Source organism: Lutra lutra, chromosome 13 (genome assembly GCF_902655055.1).
Source record: "Lutra lutra chromosome 13, mLutLut1.2, whole genome shotgun sequence".
Classification (NCBI taxonomy): domain Eukaryota; kingdom Metazoa; phylum Chordata; class Mammalia; order Carnivora; family Mustelidae; genus Lutra; species Lutra lutra.
Genome location: NC_062290.1, coordinates 8,543,368 through 8,559,767, shown reverse-complemented (window position 1 = coordinate 8,559,767; position 16,400 = coordinate 8,543,368). Strand labels below are relative to the sequence as shown.

The 16,400-nt window shown below is 45.9% G+C and overlaps 1 protein-coding gene across 8 annotated transcripts in view; it reads left to right on the top strand.

The window, feature by feature from the left end:
• SMARCA2 (SWI/SNF related, matrix associated, actin dependent regulator of chromatin, subfamily a, member 2) overlaps window positions 1-16,400 on the top strand; it is a 181,196-nt gene that overhangs the window by 120,665 nt on the left and 44,131 nt on the right. For all 8 annotated transcript variants that reach the window (XM_047701031.1, XM_047701024.1, XM_047701029.1 and 5 more), the window contains exon 28: window positions 13,476-13,693. In XM_047701031.1, the coding sequence (XP_047556987.1) occupies window positions 13,476-13,693 (218 nt within the window). The remainder of the gene's footprint in view (window positions 1-13,475; window positions 13,694-16,400) is intronic.

The window sequence follows — 16,400 nt, the reverse complement described above, 5'->3', positions numbered from 1 at the left end:
ATATTGTAAAAAGTACAAGGGAAGGAGGAAGTCCTGTAGGATTTTATGAAGGAAGGGACGTTTTAGCTGTTTCTTTGAACAAGGAGCCTGATTTGTGGAGGACGGGGGCTCAGAAGGAGAGTTCCAGGCTCTGCGCCACACTGAGGTGTGGAAATGTGTGGCTCCTCCCTCTGCGACCTTGTGTGTTAGGAGCACAGTGTTTTTATAGGGGTTTTATAGGGATAGGAGTAGAGGAGAAAGATTAAGGTAGGGCCCTCCCTGGAGGCTTTACTCTAGGCTTTACTTTGTTCCGTAGAAAGACCATAGGGTCTGAAGTGTAAGAACAAATGTGTGTTCCTCCTTCTAAGCAGAAAGAAGATAACCGCTGGCTTTGTAAAGGATGAATTAGGGCCCAGGAGAGAGGGCAAGAAAAACCCACAGGGAGGCCATTATAGCTGACCCTGCCTGTGCGAGAAGAGAATGAACAGAAGGGAATGAACTATTTCAGAGGTAAAGCCCGCAGTGACGGGCAGGCCTGCCTGACTGTAAGGAGGGAAAGTCATGATTTTAAAGGTCTTTTTTTTTTTTTTTTTAAGTCTGGATAACTGGGGGGAAATGATGCTGCCCTTTGATGAGACAGAGAGATCCAGGGAGAAATATTTGCTCTTCTGGGAGAAAAGCGATGACTTTGAGCTGGGCCATTTGAGGGGATATTGGAAATCACAACTAGTAACTCCAAAGCCAGTACAGGCTGCAGAGAGAAGGTTTGAAGCCATGTGCATTGAAGTCGCAGCGAGGCCAGGGGAAATCCGGATCTCCATTGGACTCTGCTTCTTGCAAGGAACTGTCACCAGTGGCAAGGGGCTGTTCAGAAGGCACCCACCGTCCTGCGGGTCGAGGGTCTGTGTCCAGGTTGCTCAGCAGAAGGAATTCTGCCAGGGAACCCTGCTGTAGAAGTGGGGAGGCCAAACCCTTCCCAAAGTAACGTCATATCTTCCCCTCCCGCCCCCCGGAGAGAGGTTTTGAAGTTCTCCAGTAGCCCGTACTCCAAGGACTATTAAGAGACATCTCGGCACCTACCGTTCTAGGCACCAGATGTGCCAGTGATGTCCACTGCGGACCTGGGGCGGCTGGCCACATTTCACCTCATGTTGACTATTGTGAGCAGGAGAAGAGAGACAAAGGCCAAAAATAAAACCGAGTAAGGAGAGAAAAGGTAGTGAGAAAAGCTGGGGAAACCCAAGACTGTAGCATTATAGGGAGAGATTTTAGATAAGGAGCAGTGGAGAAGGAAATAAAGACCAGACTAATAGGGGGATTTGGAAGCTTTGTGCAACTTTTGGAAAACCTCAGTGTCCTGTCCTGGGTGCTAATGGGTTTTCCCCTGTGCTCAGGAAGTAGAGTCATTCGTTCAGGTGACTCCAGCGGTTGGCAGTACAGGGCAAGTGAGCACCGAGAAGGCAGAGGGAAAACACAGCAAGTTCGATGCTAGAGTTTATGATTTTGTCCTTGAAGATGAACACAGAAAGATCTAGAACAGAGATGCTTGAATTCACGGCTGGTGTTCGGTAACCAGGTGTAGAGCCACGAGCAGTTTTCCCAGGGGACCCTGCCTAAAAGTTCAGTTTGTATTCGATGGTATTTATACTACCTAGCTTTTCTTGCCTAAGAACTGCACTAGCTGCATAGGGGAACGGAGAGAAATCAGGCATGGCCTTGGTAAAGACAAGATCAGAGTGATAGGTTACGGCTGGGCAAGACCCTGAGCAGGGAACGAGCGGATGATTGATGCTTGGCACAAGGTGCACAGGTACGAGGGATTGGGAAAGGTGCTCCAGGTGAGAAGTGTGAGAGAAATCGCGAAGGGGGAGGATAAATACGGCGCAGTAGGGTCGGGTCCTGGCTTTCTGCTCCTGTTCGGCATGGGGTGTTCACGGGCCAGGAGGTAATGGCCAGCCGGGTTGGGTAAGATCAGACTGGGGAGACTCGGAGTTGGCGTCCTGAGGATCGCCCTGCAGTGACCTGATGAAAGAAAGACTGAAGATCTGGCCAATGAGACGTCGCCCACAACTGCTTAGGGAAAAATCAGAATCCAGCTGTTGAGCTCTTACTTCCGGGGAGAAAAGGCTGAATGACAGGAAAGGACAAGCAAGGTAGTGTGACTTTCGACTCCCACTCTGAAAAGAAGCCTTCTTAACTGAAATAATCATAATCCACAGCGGGTCGGTCACTGGAAATATTAAGCTGAGAAAATGTCGCCTAAAGTAGACGAAACCTTTAACAGAAAACATAATGTGTATTTGCCACATTTTTACTTAAGGCTAAAGTTGACTCTTGGAGTCTGCTGACTAGTCTTCTTTCCATAAGTAACCCTATTATGTTTCACTTAGGATTTCCAGTTTTGGCATTCTTAAAATCTTTATTTTTTTATTTTTTTTATTTTTTTTTTGGTCAGTTAGCTTTACTGAGGTATGAGTAATGAGAAGACGTCTCCAGCATGCATTCTGAAAGCACTCCCCAGTCTAGTTAATGATCACCTCCGTCACCTGCGTGAGAATCTCGGTCCTTACAAGCTCGCAGAGTGGGGACTCTCCCCCACGTTAAGAGAGTCTAGCCCTTGCCCAAGTCAGCAGCGTTTCCTTCTGTGTTGTAAGCCACTCCCCTCTTACAGAGTCTTCACCATCCTCCCTGTTCTTTGAAATCAGAGCCCCGTGTCTTTTCACAATCGTGCTTCATTTTACGTAATCTCCAGTTGCATTTCGTAGTTCCGATAACAGCGTAACTGGCATCTCCATCTTTGGGAACACAACTGATTCTTGGCCTACATGACAGGTGGAGCGAGCAAGGGGTCCTCTTGGTGGGCAGGGCCTTAAGTGGAGGTGGATTGAAGGAGCCTTTTTACCTTCTTCAGATCTAATGACTGAGAGCTGTGCGTCCCCTTAAATTCCCTTTCTCTGTGCTCTGTTCTTAGAATGCGATTAGGAGAGATTTTCTGCAGTAAATGTCCCTGCTAGGTAGAGCCAGGCCCTGTGTGCATCCACACTGGGCACATCGCTGACCACGTTTCAGGTGACCCAGTCTCCTGATGTTGCCTCTTCTGCTCCCCAGCACAGCCCATACACATACCAGCCATCACTTCCCAGCAGAACTCTGGCTTGCACCCCAGGAGGCCCTGGGAGCCGTGCAAAGCCAGAAGAGTGCTAAGCATGTTTGTTAGTAAAACCTGGTCTGTCTTAACCCCTGTTCTTGTTTCTTTGTGCCTTAAAATCACAGACTCATTGCAAGGTTTATTGCATGACAGACTGTCATGTATCCTGTGTCACCGAGAGCTTATAGCTCATCAGGGCTCAAAATTCCTTTTAGAATTTTTAGCTTTACTGGCGCGGCATGAAGTAGAGGAGGAGAGTCCCACCTGACAAACAGCTTTACGTGTATTTAGAAGTGCTGCATAGATGTACCTTGAGCAGGTCTAAATCTGAAATTATGACTGCATGGGCCCCAGTTGATTCTCAAGTTGAACTTGGCCTGGGTGCTCCTCTGCGGACGCTCTAGTGGTCTCTTTGCACGGGTGTGTGTGTGTGCACGTGTGTGGGTGTGCACGCTTACGTGTGGATGCAGGCGTGTACCCGCATGGGTCTAGTCCATTACAGGTACGTGTCTGTGCATATGGGCTTCGAGCCTCCCTGGCTGGAACCAGCGACTTTCTTTGTTCCTTTCATTCAGTTTCCATTCCCACACCCGTGGGACTCCCTCTTTCATGCTTTTGCAGTCCAAATTCCTAAAAGAAGTGAACTAATTTGGGGGCTTGTCTGCTAACGCCGAGATCCTCTTGCCCGGCCCCGCACAAGCTTGGAGACAGGCCACCCTGAACACAGAGCGTGGGTCCCACTTCCACCGGGTGAGACCAGGCCTGGGAGAGGCTCCCTGACACAGAACTCAGCAGCCCGGGTCCAGGCAGGACAGTTTCCCTTAGATTCTATGACAGCGTGAGACACAGCAGTTGCTGTCCCTTACTCACACGGATGTTCAGTTTCTTGGAGGCGGTCCTCAGGCAGCGTCCTTCCCGAACACACCCATTTCTGTGATAGAGACCATGACGGACTTAAAAAACCTCAGTCCCCAATCAGAAATTTCAGTGACCATATGAATTGGTCTGCAGAGTCTGCAGGAACAAAATACCACAAACTGGGTGTCTTACAGAACAGAGACGGACTTTCTCACAGATCTGGAGGCTAGAGTCCAAGATCAAGGTGTCCACAGGGCTGGTTTCTGCTACAGCCTTCCTCAGCTTACAGCTGCCACCCACTTCTCCCGTGTCTTCCCTTGGCCTTCCCTCTGTGTTCCAGTCTCCTCCTCTTACCAGGACACCAGTTGTGCTGAATTTGGGCTCACCTGAGTGACCTCTTTCTACCTTAATTACCTCCCAAAAGGCCCTGTCTCCAGACATAGCCCCATTCCGAGGTACGCCCGGGGTTAGGACCACCCCGTATGAGTTCGGGAGGAGACTCGGTACAGCATGGTATACCGTGTCGTCATATCAAGTAGAGACTTTGCTACTGGCTGTTTAGTCTGTGCTGTGTCCGTGAACAGGTGTGTGTCATGATCCAAGACCGTTCCCATCCCTTCTTGCAGAGTGTGTTGGTGACTGGTCACGGAGTAGCTGTGGCTCAGTCCAAGGACCGTCCCGGAAGCGTGGGGTTGTGGTGCCTCCTTGTCTCCAGGTGACAGACCCACACGACATTCCCACTGAGTAGATGATCAAGAGTAGTAATTGGCCCCCAAAGGCGAAAGTGAGGCGGAAAAAAGAAAACAAGACAGAAAGTGAAACTGGAGGTGGCTAGAGGGTTTGGAAATGTGGCACCAGGCGTGAAGCCAGGAGTCCTGCAGGAAATTCCGCTGTAGACCATATCGGAAGGGGCGCCTGGGTGGCTCAGTTGGTTAAGCGTCCGACTCTTGGTTTTGGCTCAGGTCATGATCTTGGGGTTGTGAGGTCAAGCCCAGCGTCAGGCTCCACTCTGGTCCGAAGAGCCTGCTGGGGATTCTCTCTCTCTCCCTCTTCCTTTACCCCACCCACTCCTCATGCTCTCTTAAAAAACCATTGGAAAAAGTCGGTGAATATTAAAAAAAAACAGAAAACAAACCAAAAAAAAAAACAGCAAAAAAAAACCCCAGCTCAAGTCCTCTCCGTGTATTTTAGTTGAAACTGAACTGGAGCATTTAGTTTGATTTGAACACTTTGTGTGTATAAATCCCAGTCCCCTTGGCTGGTGTTCAGGCCAGACTGTTGCAGCGAATGTGTGCGTTGAAAGAGAACGGTGATGACAAGGACAGAGGAGAAGAACCTTTTCTGCCGGAAAGGGCTGGTTGCATGGTTTCAGGAGCCTAAATCCGTGTGACCTAAGTGGGTCAGTGGTGCCGTCCCAGGCAGACGAGGGCACTGCTGTCAGGTGTGTCCCCAGGTTCCAGGGATGACTTCGGGCAGCAGGTTCCCCTGATCGTTCCAGTCTCGACGGCTGGGGAGATGGGTTTTTCCTGGAAGCCCCTTCTGTGGAGAACCAAAGGAAGCTGTGAGGTCGTAGAGAGCCTGTGTGGAAGGATCTGGATTCTCAGCGGGAGGAACTTCTGTTGAAGACGAGTTTAGCAAGGTGAATGGGGAAAAGCGCTTAAAGAAAGGCATGAAGAGACCAGCCAACCCCTCCCCATCAAAGGGCTCATCTGAGATACTGCGGGACATCGGAAGGGCAGAGGGTAAAATGTTGGGAGCTGGTCCTTGGCAGCTTGCCAATGCCCAGGAACGAGGCGTCTTCTGTATCCTAGATTATTTAATGAGTGGAAGAGGGCAGATGGAGTCCAAAACTGATAAGGTGTTTTTTTGTTTTTTTTTTTTTTTTTTTTTTTGTACCCCAGAAACAAAGCCAAAAAACCTCTTACTGGTCATTTCTAAATGTTTTAAGTCCATGTGCTAAATAGGTATTCATGCTACTGTGTTTTACATTTTCTTCTGCATAATGAGGGTTCTAAATTTTTCAACGGGCATTTGCAAGGGGCAGGGGATAATCATCGTTTCCTGATTGTCAGGCTGGCTTTTTTTGAAGTTTCCCCTCGCACGGTCATCTTTGTGGTCCCACACTGCCGTGCAAAGCAAGAACTCTGTGTGTGTGTGTGTGTGTGTGTGTGTGTGTGCGCGCGCGCGCCTGCTGTCTTATTAAGCTGTAACCTGTTATGTCTTCAGACACATGATTCATCTAAGCCTAGCCAGCATAATTAGACTTTACCTGATGGTTCCCAGCCTTCATTCGTGCTATAAAGTAGCAAATACCGTGGTTAAGGGTGTGCGGCTTATGCAGCAAACTTTCAGAGCTGAAATCCTGGCTTAGCTGCCCACCTGGGTCTGATCTGGGAGCCTCCGTTTCCTCCCCTGTAACCCGACAAGAGTAACCGTACCTGCCTCCTGGTGTTGGTGCAAGGTTAACTGAGCAAATGTGCGTGTAGCTCGGAGTGCCTGGCGACTGTGGAAATGCGTGGGTAGGGGATGCTGCTGGTGATGATGATTGGTCGTAGGGACAGCTGAAACGTTCCCAGTGCCAGCTATCTTCAGATGGACTGAAACCGAGACCCTTTCCTCTATGGGATGGCCTTGGGCTGCAGTGCTGTTGATTCTTTGCTTTGTGCTATTTACTGTTCTCCTCCCTTAATTTGTCAATTACTGGTCTTTGCCTCCGCCTCAAGCAGAACAAGCATCCTACTCTAAGCCTCCCTCTTATTTGGGATTTGATGCTTTTCACCGAAGGGGGGTCAGAGCTCTTAGAATCTATCTTGTGTAGAAGCCCTCAAGAGGGCCCCATGTCCCAGGCAAGCCCCGAAGAGAACCATTTCTTTGGCTCGAGGGCCTCCAGAGGAGGTGGTACTCCATCATTGTCCGTCGCCTGTCTATCTCAAAAACATCATGTTAGTCTTTGTAAGCATTGAAATTACGCCGCAATCTGTTACCTTCTTTTGGCATTTCCTTTTCTTTTTATTTTAATATACTGAGAACCCTGAAGTACAAGGTGACCCAGGCCTCCCTGAGAAGCCCCATTTGGGGGATGAGTGGGTTGTGAGTTACAGTCCCTGACACATGGTCTCGGAAAGCAGAACTGTGTTTCTTCTCATTCTCCATCGTTTGTCCAAGTCTCTTGCTGGTTCACAAATTCTCTCCGGTTCTTTATTCCACCCAAGGGAGCTGGAGCGTCGCAGGTGCCTAATTTGTGAGAACAAAGGTGTCCATGCCTCGTGTTTGTAATGTGGTAGGGTCTAGGGGGCTGGATGTTTCTGGGGCTGCCGTCTACTAAATCTGAAAGTCATGCTCTGAACAGAGTCCCGGGCTCAGTACTCCCCAAAATGTACCCTGTGGGCTCTCGGTTGATCCTGTGGCTGAAATAAGTTTTATACTTCTGTCCTTATTTTTTTCCCTCTTCCCACCCCAGAATTGCTCTTTACCTGAACTACAGTTCTAATTTGCCCTGTCTCAGTTGTATAAGCTCACCCCTTTCCCTTCTTCCAGAGCTTCCTTGGGTAGCTTCCTTAGGCCATTAGGGGTAAGAGAGCACCTTGGTTTGTTTTTGCAAAAGTGATCTGAAGTCGTCGAGGAAGAAACAGAAAAGCTCACTGTACTGAGAATGTGGTATATGGGGGCTCCAGGCGCTTGCCCTTCATGGCCAGTGCTGTCTGCTTCAGTGGCCAACTCCCAGGTGCCTGGCATGAGTAAAGTAAGAAATGAGGGTCCCCCGAATTAATAGGTTATCAGTTGATTGCACCACAGTAGCAGGGGGGGAACCCTATGCTTTAAAAACAAAATAAAACAAAAAAAAACTTTTAGATCAACTCCTGTCTCTCTCTCTCTCTCTTTTTTTTTTTTTTGGTGGAGGATGTGGGTATCGATCCCACTACCTCTCTGCTCTCTTTCTTTCACTATCTGAGGCATTTATTAACAGAACTCTAAAGTCTGTGAATCCATAGGCCCCTCTATGCAGGTATTTTCATGCGTCCTGGGCTTAATAAACTTTGAATGGATAAGGATTTTTGGAAAAGGCTCCTGGTCCCTGACAAGGGCAAGACGGAACCTGTTGAAAATGCTGGAAGGTCTGAGGCTGGAAGGAAAGTTAGCAAGATTTCCCTGGTCTTGTGCATGGTGCGTTGAGGTGGTAGGAACACGCAGGAACCTGTCGATGGGTTTGTTTGTTTCTTAAATATTTACAGAGCTGGGTTCCCCCACCCCCACCCCAACCCTGTGACTTGTCTTGTTTCAGTTGTGGTAAGAAGCACATCATGCAAAATTGACTCCCTTCACCATTCCGAGTGTACATGTTAGCAGATGGCTCTGCGACCATCACTCCTGTGTACTGCAGAACTCGCTATCCCAGCCCGAAAGTCCGCACTCCTTGAACACTAACTCCCCACTCCCCACTCCCCCTCCTCTCCAGGCCTGGCAACCTCTGTTCTTCTTTCTCGTGTAAGTGGAATCCTACAGTGTGTGTCCCTTCACTGTCTGGCTTGTTCTACCTTGAGAATTTGATTTTATGCCGAGATTTTCAAACAGTTGCTTTCAGAGATGGTAATGATCAAAAACCCTAAAATTTGTCCCAAGCCCCAAGTCTCAAATTCTGTATCCAGAAGTGCTAGGGTCTTTATTCAACCAAGTGACTAAAATGAGGTGGCATTTTGGGTAAGAGCTCCATGTTCAATTTGTTGCTATCATTTAAAAAAAAAAAAAAAATCCCCATGGTAAGAAAATTTCCCGTATGTGAAATCTTAAAGTTTCTTTTAAAATCCACTTTTTTTTTTTTTTTTTTTGGCCACTGCTACTGCTGGTAGTCTGGTTGTCTTGGAGAATCCCTGCCTGTCTTACTGGCTTCCAGGGTCTCGGCAGGGCTGAAGAGAGGGTTAGCCTCCCCTAATATTAGAATCAAGTTTAGCCAAGTGTGAGTGGTCTTCAGGAAGCCGTAGAGTATTGAGCTGTAATTGTCTTAACCCACATGCTTTAATGCTTAGCCCTCCATCTGTAGCCCTCCCCCTACCCCAGCAGTATTTAGGATCCTCTTCTGGAATCTAATGCAAGTTCCTAAGGAAGAGAGACCCCTCCCCCACCCCACCCCCACCCCCACAGAGAGAGCAAGAGACCTTGGCCATGGGCAGAAGCTGTGATATTTAAACGTCAGAGTTAGGTATTAGAATATGGACTCTCCCATTCCTATCCTAGACATTTCCCAGGCATTGTCTAGATGGCTTTAGAATTGCTCCTTTTTATTTTCTTAAGATGGTCCGTTCCGCCGTTGGGGGGGCTGTGGCACCCTGCGTGGTGGGCTTGGAGATCCCGAGTGGAAAAGGCAAAGGCAGCGAAACAATGCCCCAGAGTTGCCTGTGGCTTTGTTTGCTTGTCCCTGTTTACCTATTCACAGCCATGGATCCCTTCCCTTCTCCCGCGTCCTACTGGGAAGTCAGGTTTAATAACACCCCGTTACAGAGAGGGTTATAGGAACAAGGATAATGCCCACTTTCTGCACTGTCCGTCTTTCCCTGAAAGACCTAGCTTGTGTCAGGATGACAGAGAGGGGCACGGACCCAACCCACGTGTGGGTGATTTCCAGGTCGGGTCTGCCATGTGCTTTTTTGCAAGCCGCAAAAGTGTTTGCTCTCCAACGGCTCACCCTGCACAACGGTCTCCTGCATTCTCTTATCAGAACCTACGCGCCGCTTTCTTAAGAGCTAATTGAAGAAGGAGCCCGTCTGTATCTCGTCCCTGCACATCCTGTGTCGTGAAAATGTATTCTTAAAAAAGAGAGACAGCGAGAGCGAGAAAGAGAGAAAGAAAGAAACGAAAAGAAAGAAAGCGAAAAGAAGGGGGTGGGGGGAAGAAAAGGTTGCCATCCAGTGGAGGAAGGAGTAATTCCCAGCTTCATTCAGGAAAAAACGCAGGCTGGAATATGCTTAAGTATTTTAACTTGGCCGGGGATTTGTATCACCAGAAGGGTTTTTCAGTGACATCCGGAGCCAAATGGGTGCCGTGTGCCTTTAAGGAACGAAGTGCCTCACCAAACTTCCCCATAGTTGTAGCTCCCCGGTCGGACAGGGAAGGAAAGTGTTAATTTCTTATTTGTACACTTTTTTTCCCCCGACTTCCTTCCTATTCACTTCATTAAATCTAGAGGCAGTTCAGCATGGGAGCCGTCTGTATGTTGAATTAGGGCTCGCACTCTTGCGCAACACGTCACCAGTCGGAAACTGGGGGTTTGCTTCTGTGATTTATTTCATTATTGTGCTGGTAAAAGGTTTGGAAGGGCATTCTTTTCGGGGTAGTACTTTAGCATTGTGTAGCAAGTTTTTTTTTTTTTTGGTTTTGTTTTTTTGGTTTTGTTTTTTTTTTTTTTTTCTTTTTTTGTGCCTCCCCCCACCCTAGCACTGAGTTGAGTCTGTTCAGCCAGTTTAATAAATAATTTAAAAAATAAAAGAACAGTTTTAAATTTCCATGAATAATTTTTACTTCCAGGCAGGAGTAATCTTACTCTACTTCTTTAAGTGCGAAAAGCACTGGGAAATATTTAGCGAATTGATTTCCATTAGAAAAAGACCCTTAGAAGCCCCTGAACATAAAGTACTACATATGGATGTGTTTGGGGTCTTTGGGGAGGAGGGAAGATGTTTTGTAGCTAACGGCATTCCTGCATAAAACCTTAATTTAAGGGGAATAATGGTCAGTACTTTGTGTGTTTCCTTGTGATTCCAAAACCTAAATTTAATACGGATCTGCACGTATTAGCAATTGTCATAAACATTGTCTCCACTAGTTCTTTTTGCAATTTAATTTGTTTTCGCTCCTTAGCCACCCCCAGATTTAAAGATTTGATAAGTCCAAATATCACGAGCTTATGCTTTGTTCCGTTTTTTTGTTTTGGGTTTTTGTTTTTGTTTTTTCAAAATTAAGGGGAGGGGGTGAGCCTAGACCTATCCTTTTCACAACTTCCCCCCTCTTCATGTACCCCACTGAAAAGAAAAACAATGAGAAATGTTACAGCAGGAAATTGAAAGGGAAGTGTCATAGTTGTTTGGGATTTTCTTTAAGGAGAAAGAGGACATTGTATTAAAATGTTTGAACTTGACAACATGCACATTGCTTTTACTGACATGGATTTAATGAAAAAAATTCTTTTATACCAAAAAAAAATTCATCTTAGGTTACTCCAAAAACATGCAGCCTGTCTTTTCTTAAAAGCACTAAAATAAGGTTTAAAATACAAAAAAAGAAAGCATAAATTGTTTTTAATTTTGTAAGATAAATTTGAATATTAATTTGTTTTCTTATTGGCTTAATTGTGAAAATGAGAGCAAGAACCAGAAACCATCTGAGCTAAAAAATCTCTAATTCTGCTGCCTGGAATAATAAGGGGGGGAAAATATGATAAGTAGTTGTCAATATTAAAACAGGCTGAAGGAGGAAGGCTTCGGGCCTTGTAGTAGGTAGAATGAAACAGCAGATTTGAGTATCCACAATCCTTTCAGTATTAAATTTTCAGTAAAATAAAATTACTTGTATATGAAAACATAGCCTTTCCCCAGCTCTCTTTTTTTTCCTGATCAGCTGATGAAGAGACTAGCAGCTCGCTGCTTTGCTGGCTTGTTAATTTTATCCCCACTAACTGTGATTTCCGATAGCCGGCCTGCTGATAGTGGTAAGGTAAATATCCTTTTTCGTTGCCGTCTTGAAGATTCAGTAGAACTACATCCCAGGCATGTGTAGGTGTGTAACACATCAAAAGCCGGTGTTTCTCCGTATTTCTGTGTGCAACTGGGTGCCTGAGGAGAGCAGTACCATTAACTGTTGACAGCCCTTGCATGCTGAATTCATTATTAGTATGTTCCGTCTCAAGATTTGCGGGACAATTTCCTTCTCTTCATCTTCGCTAGCTGCAGTGTGTTTAGCTGTATAGTGGGTGTCCTGCTTTTAGGCAAATGAATATTAATGAAATAATGTGGAGCTTTTTTTTTTTTTTTTCTTCTTTTTTTCTCTCCTCTTCTTCTTTTTCCTCCTAACTCATCAGATCTCGCCTCCTTCATAGTGGTTATTGAACACTGTAGGATCGTTGATGGAAATTGTCTTTTGATTATTAAGGCCTGGCCTCAGACTGTCCCTTAGGATTCTTGTCTGTGTGCATGTTGCTTCTGATGGGTTTGCACCTTGGAAAGATGCATAGAAAACATTCTTTTAATCACCACCAGCATTTTTTCACATGCCAGGTTGTTTTGTGTTCTGCACAGGTTTTCTTCATAAAACCTTTCTTTTTCAGGAGGCATTGTACACAAGTGTGAAAGAAATTATGTCTGAGCTGTAATCACTCTTTATATTGATTGTTATACTCACATGATCATAAATATTAGCCATGTTTGGTGCTGTGGAGAAATGAAGGTAATTGCTTTATGATTAGGGCTCTTTCAGCTACGAGAAAGGATTGATTAACATTTGCATACTGGAAGCAATATTGAGAGGCAGGAGGAACAAATAACATCAGTTATTTTGTGTGAGAAAGCAATCTTGAAATGTAATGTAAAGGTTTTGTTTTGTTTTTTAATTTTTCATGGTCAAATTTCCTTTTATCTACGTTTTGCTTTTTTTTTTCCTCATTGCAATTTTATTTTTAAGTTCTGAGGTTTACCAGGTTGCGGGGGGCGGGGAAAAGAAGTTTAAACTTCTGGGTCTGTCACATGGATCTTTTAGCCAATTTACGAACAGGTTTCTTTATACCTGGTTGTTTTTATAGCTATTTTATTTATCTCCCTGCATTAGTGCTGCTGGCTGTGGTTTAAAGCAAGCGTTTGCAGGTAATTGGAAAAAAAAAAAAGTGTTTGTTGTTTGTGAGTGTGTGTGTTCCTTATCAGACGATTTAGAATGTGGCTTTTGTACTTCCTGTTTTCTTGTTTACTAATTGCTACATTAGGACGAAATCTGGATGGAATTCAGATTTATGTTGTGAATCATGAGTAAATTGATGTAAAACCTCCAAGAAGGGTCAGAGCTTATGTGATTGTAAGGATGTATTTTTAGTGGGATTTTTTTTTTTTTTCCTTCGCCCACCCCTTGTTTTGCTTTACCATTCCCCCCTATCTTCCTGATAGTAATGAGACAATTAAGGTCTTTTTGTTACATAGAGCTAAAATTTCATTTGGATTCAGTTATCTTTCAGACACTTAAATGTATAGCTCTTTTTGTACTCGTCATTTCTTCTCACGATTAGTGTTTCCGGCTTTCAACATATTTTGTTCACGGATTAGACATGGTTTAAAGACGCGTTGATTCAATATGGCAGCCTTCGCTCTTCTCACTTGACTGGTTACTGTTAACTTCCTTTTTTTTTTTTATTATTTTATTTCTGTTTCATTTTATTCTTATTACTCAGGTTGCCTTTTTAAACTTGTCTTGGTGATTCTCCTGTCTTGAATTTCCTCCTTCGTTCCTGCCACGCCAGGCCATTGAAGACGGCAATTTGGAAGAAATGGAAGAGGAAGTACGGCTCAAGAAGCGGAAAAGACGAAGAAACGTGGATAAAGATCCTGCAAAGGAAGACGTGGAGAAGGCCAAGAAGAGAAGAGGCCGCCCTCCGGCTGAGAAACTGTCCCCAAATCCCCCCAAACTGACGAAGCAGATGAACGCCATCATCGATACCGTGATAAACTACAAGGACAGGTGAGTGTTTCACTCCTACCCTGTGATCATCTTCACCAGGAGCAGGTTTGATACTCACCGCAGAGCAGGATTTAGGGGGGCATGTGCTGGAGCATTCAGGTTCTTTCTCGTTGATGTTTCATGGCTTTTGCCCCAAAGGAACCAGGGACCTTATTCACCATGGCTGCCATTGCTGTTCTGGATGCTGTTTGATCAGCTGCTGTTGGAGATATTTGGAAACAGGAGTTAAGATTACAAGATTAAGGTCTGAGCTAGAGGACGATTCTTAAAGGATCTCGGAAATAGCATCCTTTATGGGAAAGGATTTGGGAGTGGTTGTATGAAATTCTACTTTGGGGCTGAGTTGTTAGGGAGAGAAGAACCCTAGCATACTTAAGGTAAATATTTCATGTCAAGATTCTGTTGAAAACGGAACAGATGCTTCGTCAAAAATGCCGTTCCTTCTTTCCTTCCAACACACTTGAATGTCTGAGCGCTTGTCTCGACCATCTCCTTCTTCGTCATGATTCTCCTTAGTGTGGTCTGTCAGCAGACATAACTCGTGTTTGTGGAACTTTTCAGCGTAACGTTGAGAAATCTGTGCTCGACCCTGTTATCCCCAGACCAGTGTCTGTCAGCCCAATATGGTAGATAAACTAGTTGGGCAACCTTTTTGGGAGTTGCTTTTGGTTTCTGCTTGATAATCATGTGATGCAGTTTTCATAGAAGGTCACATCTCGTTCCGATTGAAGAATCGATAGGAAACAGAAGAATTAAACACTGTATTTCTCTCGATGACATAGTGGCATTGATCAGTTTTTGGTTACCAGTTTTGTTGTTTGTTGTTTTTTTGTTTTTTTTGTTTTTTGTTTTTTGATTTTTACATTAATTAGTGTTGCTCTGTACACCTGGGAGTGTTTAACATGAATAACTAAGTTGGGATTTTAGTTTTTCATTGTGACTTTAATGTATGTTTTATACCAGGAAGAAAACCTCATTATAAAGGTGAAATAGTATAAAAAGGAAGACACTTTCTACCCAGAGGTGGCGTTTTTTGTTGTTGTTGTTGTTTTGTTTTTTTTAAATTTTATTTATTTATTTGACAGAGAGATCACAAGTAGGCAGACAAGCAGAGGGAGAGGGGGAAGCAGGCTCCCTGCTGATCAGAGAGCCCAGTGTGGGGCTCGATCCCAGGATCCTGAGACCATGACCTGAGCCGAAAGGCAGAGGCCTTAACCCACTGAGCCACCCAGGCGCCCCAGAGGTGTTATTGTTAAGTCTTTGTTATATTATATGTAAGGAGTTTCCAGAAGTGGTACAAAGTGGCAGGAGGAAGTATGTGTGAAGAAGTCAGCATTTCATGCCCCTCTTTGTGTCCCAGATTTTTTAGGTTCTCTGCTCACTCTTTTTACCCTTTCCTCCTCCTTCTCCTCCTCCTCCTCTTCTCCTTCTTCTTCTTCTGTTGTTTTTGTTGTTGTTTTCCAAGTGCATCCCCTTATGTATTTCTGAGGTGGCAACAGAGAGCAGCCCCTTTACGTTGGGTTTCGATGAGCCTGCTCACTGACAGGGGAATGACAGCCGTCCAAGGAAGAAAAAATTGGCCATAAGCCTGTTTCTTTGACCAGAGCAAACATGCAGACCTCCCTGTAACCAAGAGTCCATAACTCTGTCATGTTTCTCTCCGTCCCCAGCCCTACCGGCAGACGTATGATAGGCAGGAACAGTTTCCAGGAAACCAGCTTGGACAACAATGCCTTATTTGAACAGCCCCTGTTGCAAGAAAAATAAGTAGGATCCCTCCTGCATATGCCACCCACTCTTTTGTCGTTGTCTTAGTGCAACAGCGGTCACTTTGCCCAGGTGTGCCTTAGTTTGTAACCTGCTGGGTGAGTCTAGGGCCAAGAAGAGGGTTAGAAGCTAGGCCTTTTCTTCCAGGTGATGGCTCGTTCCTCCGTGCATGGTGTAAAAGAGGTCACCAGCTGGTGGACCACATATTGCCAACAGATTGATTTATTTCATGGTTCATGTTGTTGGGGTGGGGGCAGGGAGGACAAAAAGAAAGCAAACACTTAAAACTGGCGAGATTTCTTAGAAATTTCAGGTGTTTCCCATTCTTTGCAAAAAACCCTAAAGATCATGCTGCGTCCTACCCGAGTTTCCCTAAGGTCATAGTTGGTGGGAGTGAAGACGTGGCCACCCCCGCCCCACGGGCTCTCCTGCTCTGGGCACCCTCCCCCCCCCCCCCATCACCTGCTGTCACCCTTCCCCCATGGAGGGCTGGCAGCCATTTGCCGTCAAGCCTTTCCCACCTGGCCCACTCGACTCCTTATATTATATCACCTGCTGGCTCCTTAGCCTTTGGGGTTTATGCCTTTCTGAAACCCATAGCTGGGGGCTGGCCACTCTCCATCCCTTACCCTTAGCTAAGCCCAGCCCGGGAGCTGATGGCACAAGCCCTCGTCTGGGTTCAGCCCCCCATGTTGGAGTCTGCACTCCCGCCTTCACTACCTGCGGGCACCGGGGCAGCTGCCTTGACTTCCCTGAGCCCGTGTGCCTCATCCACAAAATGGAAGGCTGACTAGCTGCCTCGAGAGGCCCTCTGTGAGCTTGAGGATTGAATACGGGCTGGGGGAGTCGTCTCCTTCCTGATCGCCAGCCTCTCAGACTACTTTGAGCCCCTTGGATGGGTAAATGGAGCTCCGGGGTGCTTGAAAGGAAGTGTCCTTGC